General features: G+C 36.3%; 1 protein-coding gene across 3 annotated transcripts in view; it reads right to left on the minus strand.

The window, feature by feature from the left end:
• The window catches only part of LOC132562258 (estrogen-related receptor gamma-like), an 89,756-nt gene that overhangs the window by 50,129 nt on the left and 14,303 nt on the right, over window positions 1-25,324 (minus strand). For 2 of the 3 annotated variants that reach the window (XM_060226998.1, XM_060226996.1), the window contains exon 2: window positions 22,841-23,348. In XM_060226998.1, the coding sequence (XP_060082981.1) occupies window positions 22,841-23,186 (346 nt within the window). In that variant the 5' untranslated portion in view covers window positions 23,187-23,348. Of the gene's footprint in view, window positions 1-22,840; window positions 23,456-25,324 lie in introns of those variants that run through there. The other variant, XM_060226997.1, reaches the window with a different exon arrangement.

Consider the following 25,324-nt stretch of genomic DNA (forward strand, 5'->3'; position numbering starts at 1 on the left):
GCTGGACTTGTCAAATACATTTATATGTTAACTATGTTTTGACTTGTTATTTATTATCAGCCCATGTGAATGCACATCCTTAGCAGGCAAATCATTCTCTTATTGAAATCATCGTTGGATATATCAATGGAGATTTACACAAGCATCAGCCAAACTAATATAACCCTTTCCAAACATAATACCAACCATATGAAATAAATATAACTGATTGATATCAGGAAAAAGCCTTACTGAAGCATACCTTGGCTAACACAGTAGTAACATAATTGCTTATGTGAGAAATGGTCTTTCGGTGTAATGGGAAATCAACTGTTGCCTTTACACCATTAAAATTTCTATCTCAATCATTGGAGGTGGCATTCGAGATACGACTCTTACACCAAAATCAAAACTATATCACACTAGTATATCAAGGCTCAGAAAGGTATTTTTTAAATTGTGTTATTTCGTCTTTTCCTTAATACATAAATTTCTTGCATCTTCCAACTTAAGTTATTTGCTATTTTAAGGATATTGCTTTTGCAGGTCATAAATTAACATGAAAAATTGCTTTGAACATGAAAAGAATGAGGAAATAGGTTTTGTTGTTCTAAAAGAGTGAGCATCTGAATATGTTACAAATTGTTTCCTTCTTCATCGGTTATATCTCCCTACAGACAAGCCCATCACAACAAAGAATGCCACCCATCACTTGTAATGGTCTTATAATCAACAAGGTTTGTTTCCAGGGACTTGTAAAGAAATCTTGTTGATGGATCCCATTTAACATCAATAAATCCCTTATGGTAAAACAATGTGGCTCCTGGTTCTCAATTCCTCTCTCATTCACAATAACATCAATGTTCACTTGCCTTTGTATCAGTCATTAAACTTTCCCACCAAATAAAAATATCCCTTGTTATTGGTCGAAAACAGCCAGGCCTTAATCAGTGTGCATTTCTATTTGCCAGGAACGAAAAAGCCTATATCAATGTGCCTTTCAATTGGTCAGGAAAAACATGACTAAATCAGTGTGCCTTTCTATTGGTCAGGAAAAACATGACTAAATCAGTGTGCCTTTCTATTGGTCAGGAAAAACATGACTAAATCAGTGTGCCTTTCTATTGGTCAGGAAAAACATGACTAAATCAGTGTGCCTTTCTATTGGTTAATGATAACCATGCCTCATTCAGTATGACTTTCTATTGGTCAATGATAACTATGGCTAAATCAGTGCGCCTTTCTATTGGTCAGGAAAAACATGACTAAATCAGTGTGCCTTTCTATTGGTTAATGATAACCATGCCTCATTCAGTATGACTTTCTATTGGTCAATGATAACTATGGCTAAATCAGTGCGCCTTTCTATTGGTCAGGAAAAACATGACTAAATCAGTGTGCCTTTCTATTGGTTAATGATAACCATGCCTCATTCAGTATGACTTTATATTGGTCAATGATAACTATGGCTAAATCAGTGCGCCTTTCTATTGGCCAATGATAAGCTTGCTTCAATCAGAATGCATTTCTATTGGTCAGTAAAAAATGTCTATTAGAAATGAATGTGCCTTTCATCTAGTCAATTACACACCTAGGTCAGTGGTCCTGTGCACTGATGATATGATATGGATACACAAGATCTGGAGATCCTACATCGACAGGAACTAGATACCTATAACTAGTGCTACATCATGATGTAACACTCTAATAGACAAGTCTAGCCATGCACTAGGGATAAACACAGGGTTGTGGAATAAAGTCTGCACATCCGATTCTTCAAAGGGAGCCACCAACCAGGTCCAGACATATGGTGCACCATCTTCGTTGTTTCTTTGTTCATGAAGAGACCTACTATATACATAGAAGCATGCAGTGCACCCAGGAGCTTTGTAAAAGACATTAAAAACATGTTCGCTGACTGTTATTTTGCTAAACGCAGCTAATTCTACAATATCCATAGCTGAACACACCAGAGGGAATACCTCAGTAATCAACAGTGAAGAATTATGCAAAAAGGTTCCTTTCACTGACAGACCTATTTCAGAAATGACTCAAACCCTGATCTAGAATAAAACTCATCTCTAATACCATTCATCATACAATAATCACAGAACAAGGCACCAAGGTAATAAAGTAATGGGTAAAACAACCATTTCTATGCCCTTCTCCTGTGGAACCAGCACTGATCACCAATTAAGGTGAATGTTGGTGGAGAGAAGTTTTGCAACCTGAACTCTTGGAGGAGAAAAAAAAAATGGAAAAAAACAATCAGCTCTCAGAGGCCCAAAATGTCTGCAGTATAGATATTATGTGTGCTTTAGTCAGTTGGCATTTAGAAAGGAAAGCTGCGTAGATAGGAGGATGTATTGAAGTGTTGTTTGGTGTCCCTCCTCCCAGTACAGCTAGTTGTTGGGTCTGTATTGATGTTTGGGCTCCATCAGCCAACGGATACAGACTGAAGGTATGTGTGTGGGTGGTAGTGATGGTTTGTGATGCTGATCACTTTGCCTATCACTGGAGTTCAGATTCCAGGCTCCAGTCAGTGCATTTAACACCAAAACACAGCCAGGCTTTTAACACAGTGGTCAGGCTGGTGCTACTGAAATTGTCCAAGGGGGGATGAGGAAGGCTGTCAGACTTACAACACTACAGCCAGACTGTAATGCATTATACCTTTCTTTCCAACAATGCTACTGTTTTAGACTACTACAACAGCTGTGCATGTCCACCACACAGCTCTCGAGTTCCAAAACACAGGAAGGCAGTGAACTCATGGTATCTATCTTAGCATACTGTTATTATATATATCGCACCCAATTAGCCAGGACTGTTCCCTCAAAATCAGAGCCTGTACCTTGGGGAATATGCTCTACCTTTTTATTACACTTGATATATGCAGTATTCCTACTTGAAGGATTTCACCCTTAGGCTTATACTTAGTCTCCACACTGGTGTCAGACAGATTCACTCCAGATGCCATATTTCTCAGTGACAGTTACAGTAGAGGAAATGGCCTGCATTTGAAGGTGGCTTGTAAATCTAATTATATATAATACAGATCAAAAGTTGTAAATATGCCAACATGAACATATGTTTGTTTCGAGATCTTTATCAGAGTTTCAGACAATTATCTGAAGTCAATATATTTGGTTTTAGCATAATATTTAGATCAACTTATAGCAACTTACACCAGCTATCCTGCAAGTTATCTAGATATCAGTCCTAGACACATTTGTTTAACACTTCTACAATCTAGGGTTGCAATGCAGGACAATGGAAAATTCCATAAACCTGCAATGCACTTTTGAACCACTAATATCAGACCAAAGGCGATAGCACCAACCAAACATTTCATTCCAACTTCTGTGATGGTTTACATGCCACACTCAATTATTTAGTAACAACCTAAGAACTAATTTTGTTACTAAGACAGTATAATAACATTACACTCAGGTCTATGTCTCCTCAGCCAGTACAACATAGGATATCCCAGCTACACCATGGTCAGGTTAACACCCCTTAAGCAGTCTGAGACGACACAATTGTCTCTACATTCTGCTAGTGTCAATAACTGCAGTATATAGAAACCAAAATCTGGCCAACAAACCTTGGTATGCTGTTAATTTATGTTTTAGAGAATGCACAGAAACACAAGCTTCTGACAGGTTTTTTATTTCCTCGTATGTGATAGACTGAAAAGAGACATAAGAGGCCAGGATGACGAGGGAGGTGAGATGACATATTTACACAAACTATTAATTTACCACCATGCACTGGTCAACTCCAATCAACAAGTAAGGAATCTGTGACCTGATAAGTCTAATCTAAAGAGTCCAAATGAATGACCACTTTGTCAGACCAGTGGTCACGCCACATTGAAGGCCTTGGACACTCATTTTGATAGGTAGTAGTTATTTTGTACTCATACCTCCTTGGATCAGTATGCAGGTTTATGTGTCAAAACAACCCATATACTGTCAGGTAAGCCATTTTTATCAGACTGCTTTATCTGTAGTACTGATAGACTAGGTCACACACATATCTGAATATCACTATATATGACTGCCATCAAAATTCCCTTACACTGTACTTATGCTAATCATATGCTATTTTAAGGGAGAGCTCTATTTTTAGATTATTTTATGTGTAAAATAAAGGTCAAGCTTCAAATAAATTTGACTGTAGAATATATCCCTGTCTTATGATCTCATGACTCACTTCTTATAATTAAATTTGTAATACTTAGGGGAGTTGCAAAGTGTTAATCATAATTTCTAGGGATGACATGTGCTAAATAGATAATGCAGAAATGACAAAATCTAAGAATGTATTGCGTAATTCACTGACCGAGTAGCATTTCCGGGAGGGTATTGTGAAATAGGAATATCTAGCCTTGACATATGTAATCTTTAATCCAACAAGCCGGAGGCCATGCCAGAAAATCCACAATTACACAGAAACACAAAACTTTCAAAAGTTTTAAAAACTTCAATTTTCAACATACATTGTAAATCTGTCCTTTTCAACCACCATCAGTAAAATGGATAAAACAAAATCTTACAGTAACACACTAAGTTGATTGCATCATATAACTTAGATTGCATGAGAAATTACATAATAACATATGACAGGCAGCAACAGAACATCCAAGAAGGAAATTCATACACATGTATTTGTTCAAGTAAATGTCAAATCTGTCTTTTCAGACCTGCTATGTGGTGTAGAGGCAGTCTGTGCTGGAGAACACTTTCAATGGCATTGACAAGATACAAACCATAGGCTAATACGATTACAGGTGGTAATGATGCCTTTTCCAACTTATGGCACAACTTACAAGACAACCTGAAATTGATTATAAGGAGGAAAAATAGGGAAAGTTGGCAGTTATCCCTAACACAATCATCAGGACGGTAAATCATCCTTGTCCATCATCTAATGCTTGCCCATTTTTAGAATCCAACCCCCTAAAAAGGGGCAGCCCAAATCCTCTCCTGAAGTTCAACTGCAAAGTCTGTGGCTATGTTATGTTCAGTCACTTTGAAAGATGTTAGCAATAAACAGGAGCGATACCTTTCTGTTGTAAAGTTACAGTCTAGAGAATGGAAGAATTGATATAATTAAGACCCAGACAAAAGAACTATGTTATGCCCATTAAGTGTGATTCTATAGTTCTAGCACCAAGGGAATCAACAGCCAGGAAAACAGACCTGCACTGTCATGGCTTACAAAGGAGGTGCACATTTACATCTAGTATCAAGGCACCTTTATATCTAGTATCAAGGAGATGCTTGCCATACGTACTGAGCATTATGCCAAGAGTGTGTGGCTTTTTAACCTTTCAATCTAGATTTTCTGGCTGTTTTGTGGAGATACCATAATAGCCAGCAACACAGGATGCTGTCGTCATTTCCAATCCATTTCTACATCAGATGATGGAAGTGGTTGGTCAGAAAATGAACACTTCCTTGCGTTGTCAGGAGGTCAGACCTTCTGGCCACTCTTATCGATTATTTACATTGGCTGTAGTATTTCATCCAGAGATAAATCATAATGATAGGAGAGTTCTGACACTGAATAGAAATCTGGGTAGCAGTTGCTGATATTCTTGTTTCCTTGACAAAACCCACTTAGTGCTAGATATTGCAGGTACACACAGTATTATGTCATTAATCAGTATTGACAAGCTGGTATAGGTATAAACTGTTAATTATTCCCAGGGAAATAAAGTGTAATTATTGATGAAAAACCAGCAATATCACACACATCATCAAAGGGGTGGTGCTAAACCTCATCATGGTCTGACGTGTATGTTAGCACATAAAGGGTATATAGTGTCAATATATACTGAATATATTTACACGGTGTATGTTTTCTGACCCAATACTACTGACCCATCAACAGCTGTCACAAGCTTATACTACTACTGCTACAGCGGTGGTTTATTGACAGTGTTTATCATCACATGTGTTTTGGATTTTGTGTCACAGTCTTCCTCAATGTTATACAATCAACCTTTGTCATAAAAAATTACCATCCACTATACAAGTGAAGAATGTGGGACGACCTCTTCATAATTACAAAACAAAGACATTAAGTAAAAACACATGCGAAGAGCATGCCATGTTATGAAACAGCGGTGATAATAACCTATCATCACATCCTGACGTACAATGTTCTCTGTTGACGACAGTTCAAAAACAATGGGTATGGCGTAATGAAGACCCCCTCATACGTAAGAGGTAACAAAACAGCCATTAGTGAAGTATGAAAACATTCCCAGTAATATTTGTAATATTTAGGGATAAGAGGGTGTACCAGTCCTCTGACAACAAAATTGCATGGGATCATTTCTTTCAAGTACAAATATCATTTAGACAACATCACACGTGCAAATATGCTAAGTTAAAGGTCAGAGTGGGTATTAATTTTCGCCAGTGAAGAGAAAACAATTTTTTTTTCCCAGTATGCTCCAAATAATCACATGTAAACAATGTTTTCAACACTTGGGTTTCCTAAGTAGAATAACAGCACACTTATCAAACAGATAACTTTCATCCCTTACTGTTAGTAGTTGCTGACCATTATCAACAGATGACTTTAACAGATGCTCCTGTTTGAACTCTACATGAATATTGTTTTTTTTCAGCCTTGTTTCATAGTTCCAGTTCTTGAAACATATACAACTAAAGTCAGCTTATTCAACAGAACTGTTTTCTGTCACATAATCCTGTAAGTTATTAAGCTTAGATATTAAAATCAATATCAGTTCTACCATCCAGATCGTACAACATAAAAGTAAATCCTTCAAGCATTACTGATGTACAGCAGTAACAATCAATATCTATTATTAAAAGTGGCTAGCTGTACTGATATATCCCTTTTTAGTTTAAAGGAACTAACTGTGTTATTATATCTCATAGTAATTGAAAGAGGCTAGCTGTACTAAAACAACTCACCATATATCATTAACGTCAGTTTTATGATAAAAAATCTACCTATGTATCAGCATCCCCCTTATAGCGGTATGCCTGGCAGCCACAGTAGCCTCTACCCTCATCATTAAGGTGATAAGAACTATGTAGTAACACCTAATATTGCTGAAGTGACAGATGCCCCTACCAGATCACCAATACACCCTTCACTCCTTACTAATACAACAAAATCATCAGGTCAGTCCCCTTAATTAATCACCCTTAATTTAGCTTGTTAGTATTGATAATAATTTGAATACACATTATCGTATGTCTCAATGACTCCTCAGCTAACAAGATCTTGGGTTATAAAGAGCATTTCCAATACAGAACAGCGGGCTAAATTTCTATTTCCAACACACTCTACTCAGACCCACTTATATCAACAAGACATGAACTCCAGGTCAACTTTAGCTTATAACTGTATTCTAAATGTTTATTGATTATTTTCAATAGAAGATCAATACAGAATATCTACTGAAGTTTAAGTAAAAGCAATATGAAAGTCTGATACACAAGGATTGAGATATCATATGATACTCCTGGCCAATATCATTTGTTATGTGTCAGGGGATGATAGGCAAAAGAGGAAAACAAATGCTGGAAACCTGTTCCAGAAATATCTCTGCAGCAGCTGAGATAAAATGATCTATAAATTACACAAAAGACGTCACTGAATAACAAGACAGACAGACCATCACAGGGGAACATTTACATTCCAAATATAAAGTTAAGTATAGGCAACAAACAGAAATGTCTTCCATCAGCACACCCTGCTCGTCACTGCAGACAAGTGCTGCAGTTAAAGGTCTCAAGTGTCCCAGTAAACCTGCTGTATAATAATGGTCTCTACTGGAAAAATCTTCCCATATCTGGGATGCTGAAACAATCTATTTAATCTGAAAGGGCTAGTTTTCCATCTGTTAGTAAACCCACTGCACTCTCCACTCTACATTCTCCTATATCTTTATTTACACCAATAATCACATCTAACCATCTTCTCGAACACCTAAACCCATCGGTAATGTGAGGCAGGTTCTGTGGAAGGAAGGATTTGATGTATAAATGAATCTTTTTTTATTTATAAAGCTATCAACCAAGACACCCTGTAAATTCTGTAGCAGTACGCCTAGTAAGATGCAACAGATGGGCTGGAGTGAAGTGATAAAGGGCCACCGTACCCTCACTCTTCGAAAGACAATTACAGGCCTGGCCAGGGATGGTTAAGACAGTAATGTCTGATAAAGTGCTTGATACATTTTTTATCTACGTCTTGTGATAAAATGATTTAATGATTGTTATATTTCATTGTGATTGTACTTTTCTATTGAAACAATACCTACTACCGGTAAGAAGAAAATACTACAAGGTGATAGAATTGCTTTGATGACATGCATTTGATCCTTCTGATGTAGCTACCTTGGTATGTAGTTTATGTGATTATCATACAAACTGCCTAGTGTTGTTGCGCTTACATCCCTACCAGATAGAATGTGCAGTAATTTGTTAACATTTACATTAGCATTATCAAGTATCTGAATATGTAAACTGACCCTCATGTAACACAGCTCTAGTCTGAACAAGAAATATGTTACCATTGGCATTTTTATCCCGTGTGTTTGAACACATACCATTACATTATACATATATAAAAAGTATGTAAGTCAAAATAATATACAGAAGATAGAGCTATTTCTATTGATCTCAATGGATGTTGTAAAACAACCTGAAATCAATACGGGACAGAAATATGATGAAGTTCCCACAGTAAAAATGGAAAACATATCCATCAAGTTCACTGGTTTCCTAAATGCATACAATATCTGTAACCAGTTGATCTGTGATGGATCAACTCAGGAACACTACTCCTGTAAACGCTTCATTAAAGTATCACTTTTGTCATCTATCATCTTAGAAAAAAATGATTGTAGTATCGTTCTCGGAACTGTTACTGCCTTGAGGAGATTTTAACAGTCAAAATCATTTTAATGCGCAAACTGCTTAAAAGTTATTACAGGCTATATAGCATTGTATAGTGTGATTCAACAATAGAGAAATGGTATGGTAAAGCTATGATAATGATTTACAGATGCTAAAGACTATCTCTTTATATACATAAATTGCTAAACCTATCTGGACAATGAACCTATAACATAGGCAATTGACTGTCAAAAGCACTGAGCTGGCAGTTAGCTTGATTGCCTGTACCAGTAAACAGGGGAATTACTGTATCTCTAGCAAGGAATGCTCCCTCCTTGCCTTACCAAATAGTTAGCAAACTTATCTATATAAGAAAACTTTTCCAGTATTGCAAAAAGTTTAGGTTTATTGTTGCTTTACATCCTATCAACAGCTACTGTCCCTTAAGGATGTGCCAGGTTTGGACATTGGAGGAGGAAAGCCCTGGAGAAAAACCACCAACCTCTACCAATACCTGGCGACTGCCCCATGTAGGCCACGAACCTGTGACACAGAGTAGGAGGGTTAGTGATGAAGACAGTCAAATGCCTTAAACACTAAACCACTGCAGCCCGTGTATTGCAACAAGTTAGAGTATTTAGCAAATAAAGTTTTAATGAGAATTCCTCTCTAGTATCAATATGTTTTTCTTGTCACTAATTAATTATTATTTTGTGCATGATAGAAACTCCAATCTCAACAACAGTCCTTGTTCCTTAACAGTCACAATGCATATTGGGGTACCACAATGCACTCTGAGAGAGATTGAAAAAACTCCTTTACTATTAAATAAAGTATGAGAATATATTTCCTCTATATCAAAGCTAACTTACTAATGTTTCAATGCCTCTAAGCAAGCTGTGATAGTAAAGATTTAAAGCTTGCACACATATTGAAAATACACAGACCTGAGAATGTTTCTAGAAACAAATGTTTCTGTAATGAAATGTTCTGGTGCTTACTCTCTAGCAGTAAAAATACTGTAATGTTGGGCAAAGCCTATAAAGTCGATGTCTGAAACTCTTCATTAAATTAACAGTCTCCTGCAGACACGCCAAATAATGACAGCAACGTCTACAAAAGTATTATTACTTGCTATTCTTGTAAGAATAAAATGTCGTGTGTATAACACAAGCAAAACTAGATAAGAATAGTCTACTAACTCTTATTATTGAATTATTACTCTTTCTCGGATTACAAAAAAATGAATGAAAGACTCGGCCTTTATGACATAATCTATTAACATAACCCTCTGTCAACATAAAAAAACCTTAATGAATACAGTACATTCAGGCCTCATCAGTATCACCTACATCTTGCTTGGTAGCGATTTTTTTTTAAGTTTTGATACATCCTATATTCCAGGAAGTTTTTGACTCTCACTTTTTGTCCTCAACATACAATGGCAGTACATTTATCATGATTATAAATACCAGCACACAGCAAGCCATATAAATGCTGGCTAAAGAATCTGTCTGAGCTAGAATCCACATCTGAATTAGATTATACGTTATTATTGTCCATATGACAATCTACATATCTCTGTACCCGTTGAATTAAAAGCTATAATGATATTTAGGGTCACTATATACAAGTACATATTCACTCAACTGTAAAAAACAACATCACGCTCTAATTTATTCTAGTAGAAAAATAAACTCAAAAGAGTGATCTTTCAGAGATATCAATAATTTGACAAAACATGATTTAGCTTTTTGTAGGTCTCATCGTCATCTAGATTTTCATACAAAACATATTTGATTTCCTGTTACACTGAATGGACATTAGCCCAATATTCGATAAAATGATGAATTGATCTAGGAGCTTGGACGCCATCAATCTGCTAACAAGACAAACATAGATGTGACTTTACATAAACTTAATGGCTGGGCTACTCTCTGTGGGCAATACAGAGCCTATATATCTACCAACACTTCTCCCAACTAACACTCCTGCTGGAATGAGCAACACTTCTAAAGAGGCGAATGTCCATCACTTCTACAGGCGGAAATGACCTGCATCTCCATCTACACTCTTCTTTAGGTGCAAATGACCTTCACTTTTATAGGCACATATGACCTTCAATTTTACAGGCACAAATGACTGTCACTTCTACAGATGGAAATTACCAACACTTCTAAAGCTGGGAATGACCTATATTTCTATAAGCATGAATGACCTTCTCTTCTACAGATAAAAATGACAAACACTTAAAGCTTGGAATGACCTTAAATTCTATACTGGGCACAAATGACCTATACTTCTAAAGGTAGGAATGATCTACACTTCTATGGGTAGGAATTACCCTCCTACCATTAAAACAATGCAAATATCGAATTGATTAACAAGTTTATTATGAGCTAAGCATCCGAAATACAATTATTGGCCTTTGTACCTCTCAGAAAAGGTCACCTCTATAGAGAAGCTTTGTACAGACAGGTGATAGCAGACCTGGTCTTCACTAAAATAATCAGAGAAAGTGTAGGTGTTTCTCAATGTAGCATTCAATCTATTTAAAATCTAGGAAATGATGCGAATGGCCACATCATGGATATATGCTAGTGAAAATGTCAACCATTCAACATGTTAACAGCATGGTTATTGCAAATAAATGTCAGAACTTCATTCTGCAAAGCCACAAATCACAAGCAGACACCATTAACAGCATCATTGTGATTTATTGAAACACCTGCTAAGATCAGGCCTCGCTATTACGACTTCATTCTATACAATTTGGAAGTATAATGAAATATTACTCATGTTCTGAACCTCAAAAAGCATACTGATATTTTCTGTATACATTGTTTTGAAAAGATATGTAATTTTTTAAGTCTTTGAAGTTCTATACACTACCATCCAGAAAACAAAAGCTTATTAATAGAAAATAAAACCAAGATTCTATCAACAACAATAAAAGTACAGGCAATCATGTTACATTGAGTTGGATGTGTTGGTGTAATTCATTCTAGTGTTTTTTGCAGCATTGAGAATTGAAACCATATGCTGAATATTATGTAACATCAGAAATAAAAAGAATTTGTGGTTTGTTATACAATTCTCTGAAACTTATATAACATGAGAGTATGTTGATGGGAGGTTGTAGCATTTGAGATTTAATAGTGTATGGATGGGAGGTAGTAGCACCAGAGTTAGCTGTGTGTGGATGGCAGTAGAAGCACCAGATTTAACTGTGTGGATGGAGGTAGAAGCACCAGATTTAACTGTGTGGATGGAGGTAGTAGCACCAGATTTAACTGTGTGTGGATGGAGGTAGAAGCACCGGATTTGCCTGTGTGTAGATGGAGGTAGAAGCACCAGATTTAGCTTTGTGTGGATGGAGGTAGAAGCACCAGATTTAACTGTGTCTGGATGAAGGTAGAAGCACCAGATTTAACTGTGTCTGGATGGAGGTAGAAGCACCAGATTTAACTGTGTGTGGATGGAGGTAGAAGCACCGGATTTAACTGTGTGTAGATGGAGGTAGAAGCACCAGATTTAGCTTTGTGTGGATGGAGGTAGAAGCACCAGATTTAACTGTGTCTGGATGAAGGTAGAAGCACCAGATTTAACTGTGTCTGGATGGAGGTAGAAGCACCAGATTTAACTGTGTGTTGATGGAGGAAGAAGCACCAGATTTAACTGTGTATAGATGGCGGTAGAAGCACCAGAGTTAGCTGTGTGTGGATAGAAATAAAAGCATCAGAGTTTACTGTGTGCTTGTGTGTGTGAGGTAGTAGCACCAGTTAATAACATGTGGATAGGAAACAGCAGCATAAGTAAGTTGCGTGTGAGTGGGAGGTAGTAGCACAAGACAAACTATCAGCACACACAAGACACCACACCATACAATAGAGAGACCTAAAAATCAATGACAATATACTTCCTTTCAACTACTGATCAAAAGTGACCAGTGAATCAAAAAGGCTAAGTTTGGAATGCACAATGGAGCAAAGAGTCTTCTTTTGGACTGACCAATGAAACAATTGAGTCTGCTTCTGGACTGACCAATGAAACAATGAGTCTACTTTTGGACTGACCAATGAAACAATGTGTCTGCTTCTGGACTGACCAATGAAACAAAGAACTCGCTTCTAGAGTGACTGATGAAGTAAAGTTTATGCTTCTAGAGCGACCAATGAAGTAAGGAGTCTGTATATGGAGTGATCAATGAAACAAAGAATCTACTTTGATAGTGACCAATGAAACAATATTCTGCTTCAACAATGACCAGTGAAAAAAAAGTCTGCTTCAACAATGACCAGTGAAACAAAAGTCTGCTTCAACAATGACCAGTGAAACAAAAGTCTGCTTCAACAATGACCAATGAAACAAAAGTCTGCTTCAACAAGGACCAGTGAAACAAAAGTCTGCTTCAACAATGACCAATGAAACAAAGTCTGCTTCAACAATGACTAATGAGACAAATAATCTGTTTTTTTAGCAACCAAGGAAACAAATAATCTGATTCTTGAAGGACCAATGAAACCAAATGTCCAATGACTCTTAAATATGGCATCCCCTTCTTCTTAGTGTAATGACATGTACAACTCAAACCTTTATCATAATGCATTGTATCTTAAGAACAAATTAACAAATGCTATCACTGACATCTTGTGACCTAACAATGAGGTAAAACAGAAAGCTGTAAAGGTCTGGTACCATACTTGTTTCCAAAACCTCATACATTCCAGTTACAATCCAATGTAACCTTTTCGGAGGAGTCATGCCATGCTTCCAGCACGGGCATTATCTAATCATGCCTGTACATGCAATGCATGGGTATCTTCAAAAGGATAATTAATTTTGTACAACTGAATCAATGCCGAAAAGAAAGAGCTCTCATAAATATCTGATATTTACGTGACAGTGAGACTTCCAGGACCAAACAGCTCCTGGACCAATCGAACAGCTGGCCAAGTCAGCAATGAGTGCTACTTCTTTCCCTGATTTAATTAGCTTCAGATTTGCCCTCAATACATAGAACAAGCTCACTTACAGTGAGAAAGGTGTCAAATAGTGCCTTTAAACCTTTTCCACTGGCATTGATCAAAAGTGAGAGTTTGTAGAATAAAACAATCCAATGTCCCAATGGACACCATGTATTAAGTACTCCCTTGAGCACAGTGATTGCCTGATACATACTAAATGCAAAAGGATTATTCTCTTTAAAGAAGCAGATTAACACAAGATAGACACTTCCACTAAATCTAATGCTATGAGTCTGGCACTATTACAGTTAATTGTGCACTGATTGAGATTACAACTTCATCACATGTATAAATTCAGAGGTCTACTATATGGAGACCAACTGAAAAGGTTTGTTGTGAATGATTGAAGAAGTCGTAGTGATTAACTCTAGTGTCTGTCAAAAGAATCTACTGTGTAGTGATTAAATCCTGTGTCTTAAAAGAATCTACTATGGAGTGATTGAGTCTGCTGTATAATGATTAAATGATTTTACAGTGTAAAGATTGAAAGCGTCTATTGTGAAATGACTGCAGGAATCTACTGTGTAGTGACTGAGTCTACAGTGTAATGATTGCAGAAGTCTGCTATTTAGTGATTAAATCAAGTGTCTGTTAAAAAAGTCTACTGTAAAGTGATTGATTCTGATGTGAAGTAATTGAGCTTGTTTAATGATTGGAAGAATTATGCAAAATGCCTTGAAATTAACAGGATGTATTGGGAGATATATGACAATTCCAGTACACTTTTCTTAGTGGCAGACATCTGGATCCACAAATTACTGATGGAAGCTTATGAGGAACACACCAGGCATGAGACTGCATGCTATCTGTATGCAAATACCCCATAAACTACACACAACTTCTCTCTGCAATCAGATTTATGTTTAAGTTAAAGAAATAACCTGACAGAATACTTTCTTTTTTGTTTAATTTTCAATACAAAATTACTTTCTAAAAAAAGACTGCCACTCAACAGAATTCAGCCAGTATCCTGTATGCTGAATTGTATTAGATTTGCTGCTAATAAATCATACTCTACACCACTTCCTTATCTAACACACACTGAGCAAGACAGTTGTGTTGTAGAGTTAAAGTTTACCAGTAGCCACTGCACTTTAAAACTCAACTTCAGTTTTTGAATTAAGATCAAAGACATAGATTACAAAATGAAACAATGGTGTCAAATTTAAAAAGTCAAGAGGGGGCCATGATAAGAAATGACAAGTCCAAGTTACTGGTCCTACTCTTGAAAGGTACTTAGTTTAACATTTTCAATGATTCATATGATCTTGTATAGTGGAATATGTCCATTGTAATATATTCATGACCTACCAGGGCATATATTCAGCAGGGCCTAGATACAAGTTACATTATTCTATATGACAAAACTGTAAAATGAATTAATGATAATAAAGAAAAGCAAATAAATTTTGATTTCTTCTATTTTTGTAAAAAAAAAATTTTCACAGAGCTGCAACTTTGGCAATTTTCAGAAAGAAATTTAACTGACATCAAAGTTAAACATCAAATCTTCCAACATGCTCATTAGAAAATGGAGGAAATGAAACACAAATTACCATTAACTGCAGTAGGACTGAATGCTAAATAGTTACAACCAAGACATGTAGGTTTCCTACTAATATAAATGTCAGGCCTTCACACATAGCCAGATGGTGCCACTCTTGAATGACATGAAGAAGCATTGAATTTACCTAGAACCTGCCAGGTAGAATTTTCTTTTCATGAAATAGCTGTAACACAGTTTTCTGTAGCAGATAAAGTAATGTTCCTATCTGGAACATCATAGTACTTGGCATCATTTTTCATATTTGGTGTTTGCCCTCTATCTTTTGACAAATACCCTTCACTTCATTGAGATATATGACACCTTAAATAAATGATACACTATACATAATCTTTTGGACACCTATTTTTACAGTCATTGCGTGCAAATTTTGTCCCATATGAATATTTATCACTGAAAAAAGAATGAATAATAAATCACATCCCTAACACTTCTGATGCCAGATTTCTTGATTAAATATACGTAAGTTTGACAAGGATGTACGCAAATTTCACCAGGACATATGTACAGAATGAGGCCATTCTTGATCATAGGAAGCAACGCTACCTTGAAAAAGGAGACCTTAAGATCCAATTACAAGCTGCTCCGCAACTACCTAATGTTACCGGTCTAAATTTGGAATCAACGTAATCATAAAACATTTAAAATCAGAAATCTAATGTTTTCTTGCCTGTTTAATACTGCACATAAAGTTTCCACCCAATATAACCATGACCTTCTTATCACCAATATCAAATACTACAGCCCTACCTATCCTGTAGCCCTTTAACAAGCAAGACCAGAAAACGGGAGACAATAATTGCTATGTGGTTCTTTTAACACTACATGCATGATGAATCTGTATTATACTGCTATCTGTCTACTCAATGGATTTAATTGACTGTCAACTAAAACCTGTTAATATGAAGCCATGAGCAGATCTGAAATGAATTGAAACATGGGTCAGTCATTCTTTCCATATAAATGAGCCCATCCAGGTAAGGTCTTTGCCCTCAATTAGCCAGGTCTTGGAATTAGTTTTCATGTGATATAGAGTAATACTGTGGCAGTAAAATGAAACCTAGTTCAAATCAATCAGCTTTTAATACTGTTAATTCAATTATTACATAAAAAGATATGTTGATAAAATCCATACAGAGAATTTCATGCAAACAATAATCCACACCTTAGGTGAAAACTCAATATGAAAAACAAAGGGCCAGAACTCTGTATAGCAGTACAACACTTCATCAAGTGGTCCGTGAGACCTAATTTTTCTTACACATTGCCATCCTATAATTGACAGACATGCACATTAAGCTCACGCCAACAAAACTTAAGGATTACAATGTTCCTAAATTGAAGTAAATTTTAGATATTTATGTGAATGAGCTCAGTTCAGAAAACTAAACTACTACACATACTGTTTATGTATATATAAATCAAGGCAACAGAAAAAAATACTTAATTATCTTTCCCCCCAAAAAAACTTTTTTAAAAATCTTTACTTTTAATCAATATCTCTCCTCTGATATCCCAGCAGTGGCTGGTATTGATAGAAGCTAACAGAAGGGTTGTGGGCTCTGCAATGTATTCAAAGCCATTTCTCACAGTTAAATGTCAAAGGTTATGGAAACGTTTCCTGACGTCAGATTGTTGCCTGGGAGACATAACCAGTCAAGAGGGAAACGTCAGGTTCTCTGAGGTCCAATGTATGACGTCAGTACTGCTACGCCACATCACTATAATAGATTACAGGGCCTTCACACTGAATATTCATTAAACAATTTACCTGTCTTAGCTCTAAATCAAGTGAAACACTTGATAATTCCAGTCAAAAAATTGTCCCCGTCATTGTACAAACTTCCTACTTAGACATCTTCGTAATGAAATGTCTGACAGAATATTCTCCTGATTAATTCACAAATACCAACTCATTTTCATATAAACCTGTCATACAAAATTTATTAAATGAGTTCAATAAACTAAATGTAACATGGCCAGGAGTGCAAAATTGTTAGTTGTGTTTAAGACAGAGCATATCAAAATTGTTTAATATTCACTGTAATAGCAATGTATTAGTATTTCTCTAAAGTAAGCATGAAATGCTGTTGTATATCAGCCAACCCACATAGTTTATATCAGTAGCCACCAGCAAGTACAAATAAAGCACAATAATTGATTTGTAAAAGAGTGGAGAAAAGGGAAGCAATTAGTGGCAGTGATTGATTGACAGACAACATTCAATTAGAATATTTGCCATTTTGGCCTTTGCTGTCAATTCCATAAAGTCAGAGACAGTCTTTGTGATCTACAACCCACTGTTGCTCCAGGCCTACCCTGATCGCAAAAAAATCTCTTCCATAATCGATTCATCCCATATATCCACACATGGGAAAACAGTCTCTTCCTACTGATAAATAACATTAAAACAAAATTTGAACCAACAGTAAAGCATTTACTGTGATTGATGATTTCCAAGGAAAGTGAACACTTCTGGCTATTCTCAAATTTCTACTATGTTATATTCCAACTCAATTTTAAAAAGTGAACAAGCCAAATGGCTTTGTATCCCTTCACACTACATATAAAAGTCACCAGGAACTTCACCTACCTGACAAGTTGGCACATTTTTATTTAAAAATTTCATCCTTTTTTTTAACTGTCATGATTAAAGCAATGGCCTCCAGTTCTAGACTCACTCATTAGTCATTACATGCATTTGCCTTACAATAATGTGTTTAAGACCAATGGATCACAAGCTGAAGGTTTTATATAAAGTGTAGGTTCAACAAAACTTATTCAGAATCTTAACAACTTCCATTATACAACACTATACAATACTCAATAATAGAAATTGATGGGAAAGTATTGCCAGACTTCAATAATGAATTAGATGAAATTTAACCAACTACAATTAACTATGCATTCATGTTCTTCAATGTTTAAAAAAAATATATATATGTGTTCTATAGGGGCATTAATTCTTAATGTTAATAGGAGCTATACTTTTGGGATACATGTTTTTTGGGGTACGTTCTTCAATGTATGTATTTTTCTTGGAGATATTCACTCTTGATAGTCGCTCATTATTAGCACTATCTGTTCTAGGGAGTATTAGTTTTGGGGGGAATTTGCTCTTTGAGGTCTCAGTTCTTGAGGGTCTCTGTTCTTAGGGTCTCTGTTCTTAGGGTCTCTGTTCTTGGGGTCTCTGTTCATCAGGGTATCTGCTTTTGGTAGTCTCTGTTTCTGGCCCTATCTGTTCTTGGAAGTATCTGTTCTTGGGGGTTTCTGTTCTTGGGGTATCTGGTCCTAGGGGTATCTACCTTTGGTAGTCTGTGATCCTGGCCCTATCTGTTCTTGGGAGTATCTGTTTTTGGGGGTATCTGTTCTTGGGGTCTCTGGTCCTAGGGGTATCTACCTTTGGTAGTCTGTGATCCTGGCCCTATCTGTTCTTGGGAGTATCTGTTTTTGGGGGTATCTGTTCTTGGGTGTATCTGTTCATGGGAGTCTGTTCTTGGGGGTCTCTGTTCTTGGAGGGGTCTATGTTCTTGGGAGTATCTGTTCTTGGATCTACCTGTTCTTGGGAGTATCTGTTCTTGGGGGTTTCTGCTCTTGGGGTCTCTGGTCCTAGGGGTATCTACCTTTGGTAGTCTGTGATCCTGGCCCTATCTGTTCTTGGGAGTATCTGTTTTTGGGGGTATCTGTTCTTGGGAGTATCTGTTCATGGGAGTCTGTTCTTGGGGGTCTCTGTTCTTGGAGGGGTCTATGTTCTTGGGAGTATCTGTTCTTGGATCTACCTGTTCTTGGGAGTATCTGTTCTTGGATCTACCTGTTCTTGAGAGTATCTAATCTTGGAGATATGTGCTGTCTGGGATCTCTGCTCTTGGAGGTCTCTCAGGTATCTATTCTTGGATTATATATTTCTGGTTGTATATGTTCTTTAAGTGTGAATATCTTTTATTTGGTATCTATTCTTGGGAGTAACTATCTTTAGCATTGTCTGTTCTTTCAGGTATCTGCTCCTAGAGGGGTGTGTCTCTGTTTTAGGGAGTACCTATTTTTGGAGGTAATTGTTCTTGGATTATATGTTATAGGATGTATATGTTCTTTAAAAGTATTTTTCTATGGATGTTCTTTTGGTATGCACTAAGAGTATACTATAAAGGTTATTTAAGTTTTTGGGCATAATTCTTCATCAAGATTTATGATATCTAAGCAGTCAGGGTAACAGATTTCAGAGCATATTTTTCATGGTTTACATGCTCACATTGGAATATTTTGGGAGCAGAAAGGAAGAGTTGGAAATGTTTAAATCAAACACTAATTTGAATTGCCCCACAGATACAGAAACAGCTGTTACTACTTGATATGCTATTCTGATCTGCAATGATCTATAAACAATCTAGTATACTACTGGAGAAAACCTACACGTCTCTGAGGGAACATCTCATGTTGTCTGATAGGAGACCATCCTATCAACATAAATCAGGTCAATTATATTCAACCAACACATGGATAATTTTCAAAATCTTCATTACAAATTACCTTTTTAAGCACAACCCTGGTGATTTATTTATTACATTTGACACCAAGATGTGAAGTTCAAAATTTGAATCTTCAACAAATAACTAAAGAAACTAAAATCTGGGACACATGTTGGTTTCTGGAGGTGTTGGAATCCCTATTACAATCTAAATAGTTCTGATTTCAATAGCACTACAAATCCTTTGTAAAAACAAACAGTTTGAATAAAGAGAATGACTAAGTCAGCAGGTAGGAACATATCTCAGTCTTATATTTCAAGTAGTTCATTCATACCGTATAGATAGTATTTAAAACAACTTATGACCAACACCAGATAATACACACACCGAACATTTAATCTCCGTTAATTCTGATTCTACTGATGGCCTCACCGGCCTGTGTGAGCGAGTCAAGGAGGGCCGAGATTGTATGCCCCAGGTATTATGTATGGTTATAAGTTTCATGCTCAGACTCATAGGTGTAAGCTGATTTGTTAGGCAAATACTATTTAACATATGACACAGTTACCCTAGCTAAAAGCAAGCGAAGCATGCAATATATGTATACTTGTGTCCGTAGGCCTACTACTGCATATATCTACCACAAATAGTCTCAAGTGTAGATCTACTCAACTGTCAAACAATTCTATCATTGTCCCTGGCAGGTGTCTTTTTAGTTGTGGTGTTAAGTTATTCAGTGAATCAATATGTACTTTGACATTCACTAGTGTTTGGTACTTAAAAGTGGCAACTGTCTTGTCATTTATATTTCAATATGTATAATTATAATGGCTATCTGTCACTAAATCAGACACTCAGTACAGTTACTAACCATCTCCACGGAATACTCGTGGTCAATAACATTCAGAGCTCAGAAAATTTTGAGTTGATTTGTTCTATTTGTGTGGAATTTGAAATTTTTTCAGGGGGTTGTCATCTGACAGTAACAAATTCTAGTCAGAGAGGTGATAAATGTGGCTGCATGTTCAAGCATTTAGTTTCCACTCAATGCTATTCAAATAAAAACACTAGCTTCATTAGTGCATGCATTTTTGAAAAGGTTAAATGTCCGAACGTACTATTATCAGTTTTTTTGTCTGTACTTTTATCAATTTTTCAATCTAATACAAGAACATGAAGTCATACAATTGGTATGGGATGATTTTGCATTTCTCAATTACCATGGTAGCAAACTTGATATTTCTGTTGACACTTGTTGATTTCCCCACAGTATAAAACTGATAAACAAGCAGATCAGTGCAAAAGTATCTAAAAAGAGGTAACATCTTATCAATAACAGGACTGGTGTCATAAAAAATAGAACAAACAACTATCAAGTGTATTGGAAGGTGTAAAACAAAGTTCAAAAATTTTCATTCACACATTACTAGAGGCCAGATAGCTATGTAAACAGTGTTGGTAGAGAGTTCTGAGGCCCTGGGTTGGAGTCCTACTCTTTCCCTAGAGTACTCTTCACATTTCAATTATGAAATAAATATGTAATCTTTGTTAAGTAACTCATGCATGTGTGTGTGTGTGTGTGTGTGTGTGTGTGGAGGGGGGGGGTTCTTATCAGTTGACGATTTGGAAAGTTTTAAGCCTGGTGAATGGTACAAGTATCCGTGTGCAAATACACTGCATATCAGAAATACAATTATACTCATAGCTATCACCTTTGGACACCTGTTAATTGTATGATAAGTGTTCAGTTGACAGATGGGAAGTGAATCTACTGGCTGAACAGATTCCTGCACATGAACACATAGCCACAATATTTTTATAAAAAAAAGAACTGATAGTTTCAAAGATTTTGTCATTTTAAAGGTGTTTGAATTACATAGATTGCACTGTTCATATAGGTTGTATAATTCATCATATTACAAGTAGGGACTATCTACTGTGACAGACATTTTTAATAGCTTTCTGGCTATCTCTAGTTTTCTAGGTCCTGCCAGATTGAGCCTGTGTCCTAGGTGAGCCAACCATTCCTTGTTATAGGGGTTATAACCGGCCACCTTACTATACAATTCTATTGATCCTGGTCAGCGATTCTGATTTGCTTGGCAATTTGACAAGTTCAATAGCTCCTGGTCTATGCATGGAAGGATTCCAATGTACTCAGCATATCTTGGTTAGTCGTATGACACTATTCACAGTAGTCAGCTAAATCAGCTATGATTGTCTCTTAAGAACATTTAATATGAGACAGCAAGAACATGCAAGCTTTAAATGATTCCTTACGATAAAAGAAATTGTCCTTCTCATCACACCATCTGGTTCTTTGGGTATAGATTGGTGAAAATGCTTCCACTAGCTATCACATAACTACTTCTATAACAACAACTTCAGTCTACTCTTAAGTACTACACATGTTATAGATTTCAGAGACATAATGATTTTTATGGCATTACACAGCAATTGCTAATCTTGTCATGACAAGTATTTCTTAATACTCTTTCCTTTAAAACAAGCAAATGATGAATGTAAAAAAATGTTAGTGCTGCAACGCTGATGATCTTATCATACTTGTGTCTCTGTTTTCATGCAGTTCAACTGCTCCACCTCAATATAATACAATTGTCATTATCTAGGCATAGCCTCATCACACCGCAGCCAAAACAAGAATAAATACACATGAAGCAGTGCTGAGATATGAATCAGATCAAAGAGTCTACATCTTCATTTACCCCAGATAGAAGCTGACCTAAATGCACTAACATAAACCAATATTACCAGGGTACTACATACCACAACAATCAGTGTAGTCCTAGTTTCTATTTATATACTGTGGTACTCAAGCAGGCAGCACATGAAAGACATAAATTCATGAAAAAATAAATTTATAGAGGAAAGTGTAAAGTTTAAAATTCTTACCTTGAATTGTTCGTTTGAAAAATGCTTTGCATGCCTCACAAGAAGAAACGCCATAATGATATCCTGATGCTATATCTCCACATACTAAACATATACGTTTAGGTCCATCCATACTTTCTGGGTCTGAAGAGAAAGAACTGGATATAAAATCCATTTTACCATTGTCTATACTGCATGGGGATATGTCTCCACTGTTATCCCCACTGTTTCCGTCAGATCCATAATCATCTACATTGTAGTCTGCAAACACATCTCTACCAAAACTCTCATCCAGGGATGGTTGTGTGCACCTACTCAGGCCAAGAGGGCTCCCAGGTTCACATTTTACACTCGATTCGACATCCATCTTGATCGCCTTATAAAGTTATTATGTGATTAGTTCAAACTCCAAAAACAAAAGTCGTATTTGCTTGGAGTGCTTTGAATTGCAGTCAGAGCAATGAGTTTTATCCAAATTCTTCGTCAAGATGTTGAGTCAGCAACCCAGATGTAATCAAACAGCCAAGTCCTATTTGGAGACAAAACAAAAAACAAGAAATATTAGAACCAAAAATCTCCAGGAAAATGTCAAAGATTCATGAAAATCAATATATCGGATGACGTCTTGCAAATCAGTTTTTAAAATCATAGTGTTTTATTTTCTCTCCTGTTCAACACTATATCCATAATGTTTAAAATTTCCAGTGAAATCTGTTGTTGTTGTTGTTGTATAAGATGGAATCAAAATACTGGTGGCGGCTACAACAAGCCAGGTACATATATTGAGCTGCAGCACTGACTAGAAGCAGAAGCAGTTCTACAGTAATTCACTGCTGAGGAGAACCATGGTAAATTCCGCTGGCAGTATTCTAGTGATCTTGCAAGGTGGCTACATCAATCATACCCAATATATGCCCCCAGCACACTAAATCATCTCACATACAATTATTTGTGCTCATCCATCCCATTAGTAATCAGCTAATAGGTTTCTATCAATAATCCCACATTCACACCTACCTGTGCACCACAATTACTCGGCGATTATCATAAGGTTGGTTAACTCTTATACAATTACTAGTCTGATATTAAGAAAGCTATTCTAGAACCGACATTTAACCGAGTCCACTAGAACTGCAAACATCCTTAACTGCTCTTCAATAATTAATGCCAATAAATTTTGCATAGGTAGTTCAATTAATCTTGGTTTACCAGTCTGAATGTGCAATTAGCAATAAGATCTCTATTACTCCCTACTTTAACATCATACCTGTTATATCCAGTGTATCATCGTGTGGTTTATACACCGGTCTTCACATAACACAAACCAAAGGATTTGGACAGCGATCTTTATGTTTTATACAGCGGTTTACAGTTGAGATCTCTTGTATAGACAGAAATGCTACACCCCGCTAATTCCTGTGGACGGTGTTTGTACGTGTATCGCTTGTATATTATCTACTAGAGTTTAGAGGAGATTACAATAATGCAGATTAACTGTTACAGGACTATATGGAAGCATTGAATTAGACATTCAGTACTGCAGTAGTGACGTATTGGTGTGTACTGCTCAAGTATCAAAATGAATCCTATCATATTGGCATTTATTCAAGATCTGCTTTCTTCTTGAAATCCAACAAGCTATTATGACAAAAGGGATTAATAATGAGTTACCTAACCATAAAATTCCTCTATAGTAGACTCCGGCTAAAATGACGTCAATCTAGCCTTGCAGACAAGTGACATAGTATGTTTTATTTCATCTCCTTTAGATTTTTTTTTAACTGGTAAATTAATTTTAATTTTCCTCTCATGTTACATCAGCCTTGAATGACATATACAGCATACCTATATGTTTATTTCTTTTTATCTACAAATAGAGACAATGAAATTGACATGGTTTTTACACTTACGCATTAATTCTATATTTTGTTTTAAGTATCTAATATTAGGTTATAGGAATACCAATTTCCATCCAACACACTAGAAAGTTCTTCCGTAAGATTAGTTGAACTGTAGGTGAATAAAAAGGACCGTAACTGCAACAATGCCTAATACAGTTAATGTGCTATAATTTAACAAGTACTGAAAGTGCTGCCATATTCATACTTGAATCATCTCTATACTGTATCTTAGTGCACAATATTATTTTTTCTAATATAAAAGACAAACATTTACAAAGAAATATTCAGAGACAATGTTTTGCTGGTGCATTTATGAAGAAAACGCTGAAGTAATGGACTATGGGTAGGTCTGAAGCATTCCACAGAATTGGATGTTGATCTTAGATAGCCAGGCTATGGGTATTCTGATAAGCTACTTGACAGATGAGAACAATGTGAGAAGTGCAAAAGCCACCAGGTGCTCTGCAGAGTTCCTCGAAGGAAGTAGCAAGTAGGATCATATTAGTATTTCAGGTGCACTGCATGTACCCACATGTACAGCTTTTCAAGGTAGTCACATATTTTCAGGGTAGTTACACCAAACTGGCCCGTAGACTGTGTCCTT

This window comes from Ylistrum balloti, unplaced genomic scaffold (assembly GCF_031769215.1).
Source record: "Ylistrum balloti isolate Yb309-2 unplaced genomic scaffold, AGI_CSIRO_Ybal_v1 Utg371384, whole genome shotgun sequence".
NCBI classification, from domain to species: domain Eukaryota; kingdom Metazoa; phylum Mollusca; class Bivalvia; order Pectinida; family Pectinidae; genus Ylistrum; species Ylistrum balloti.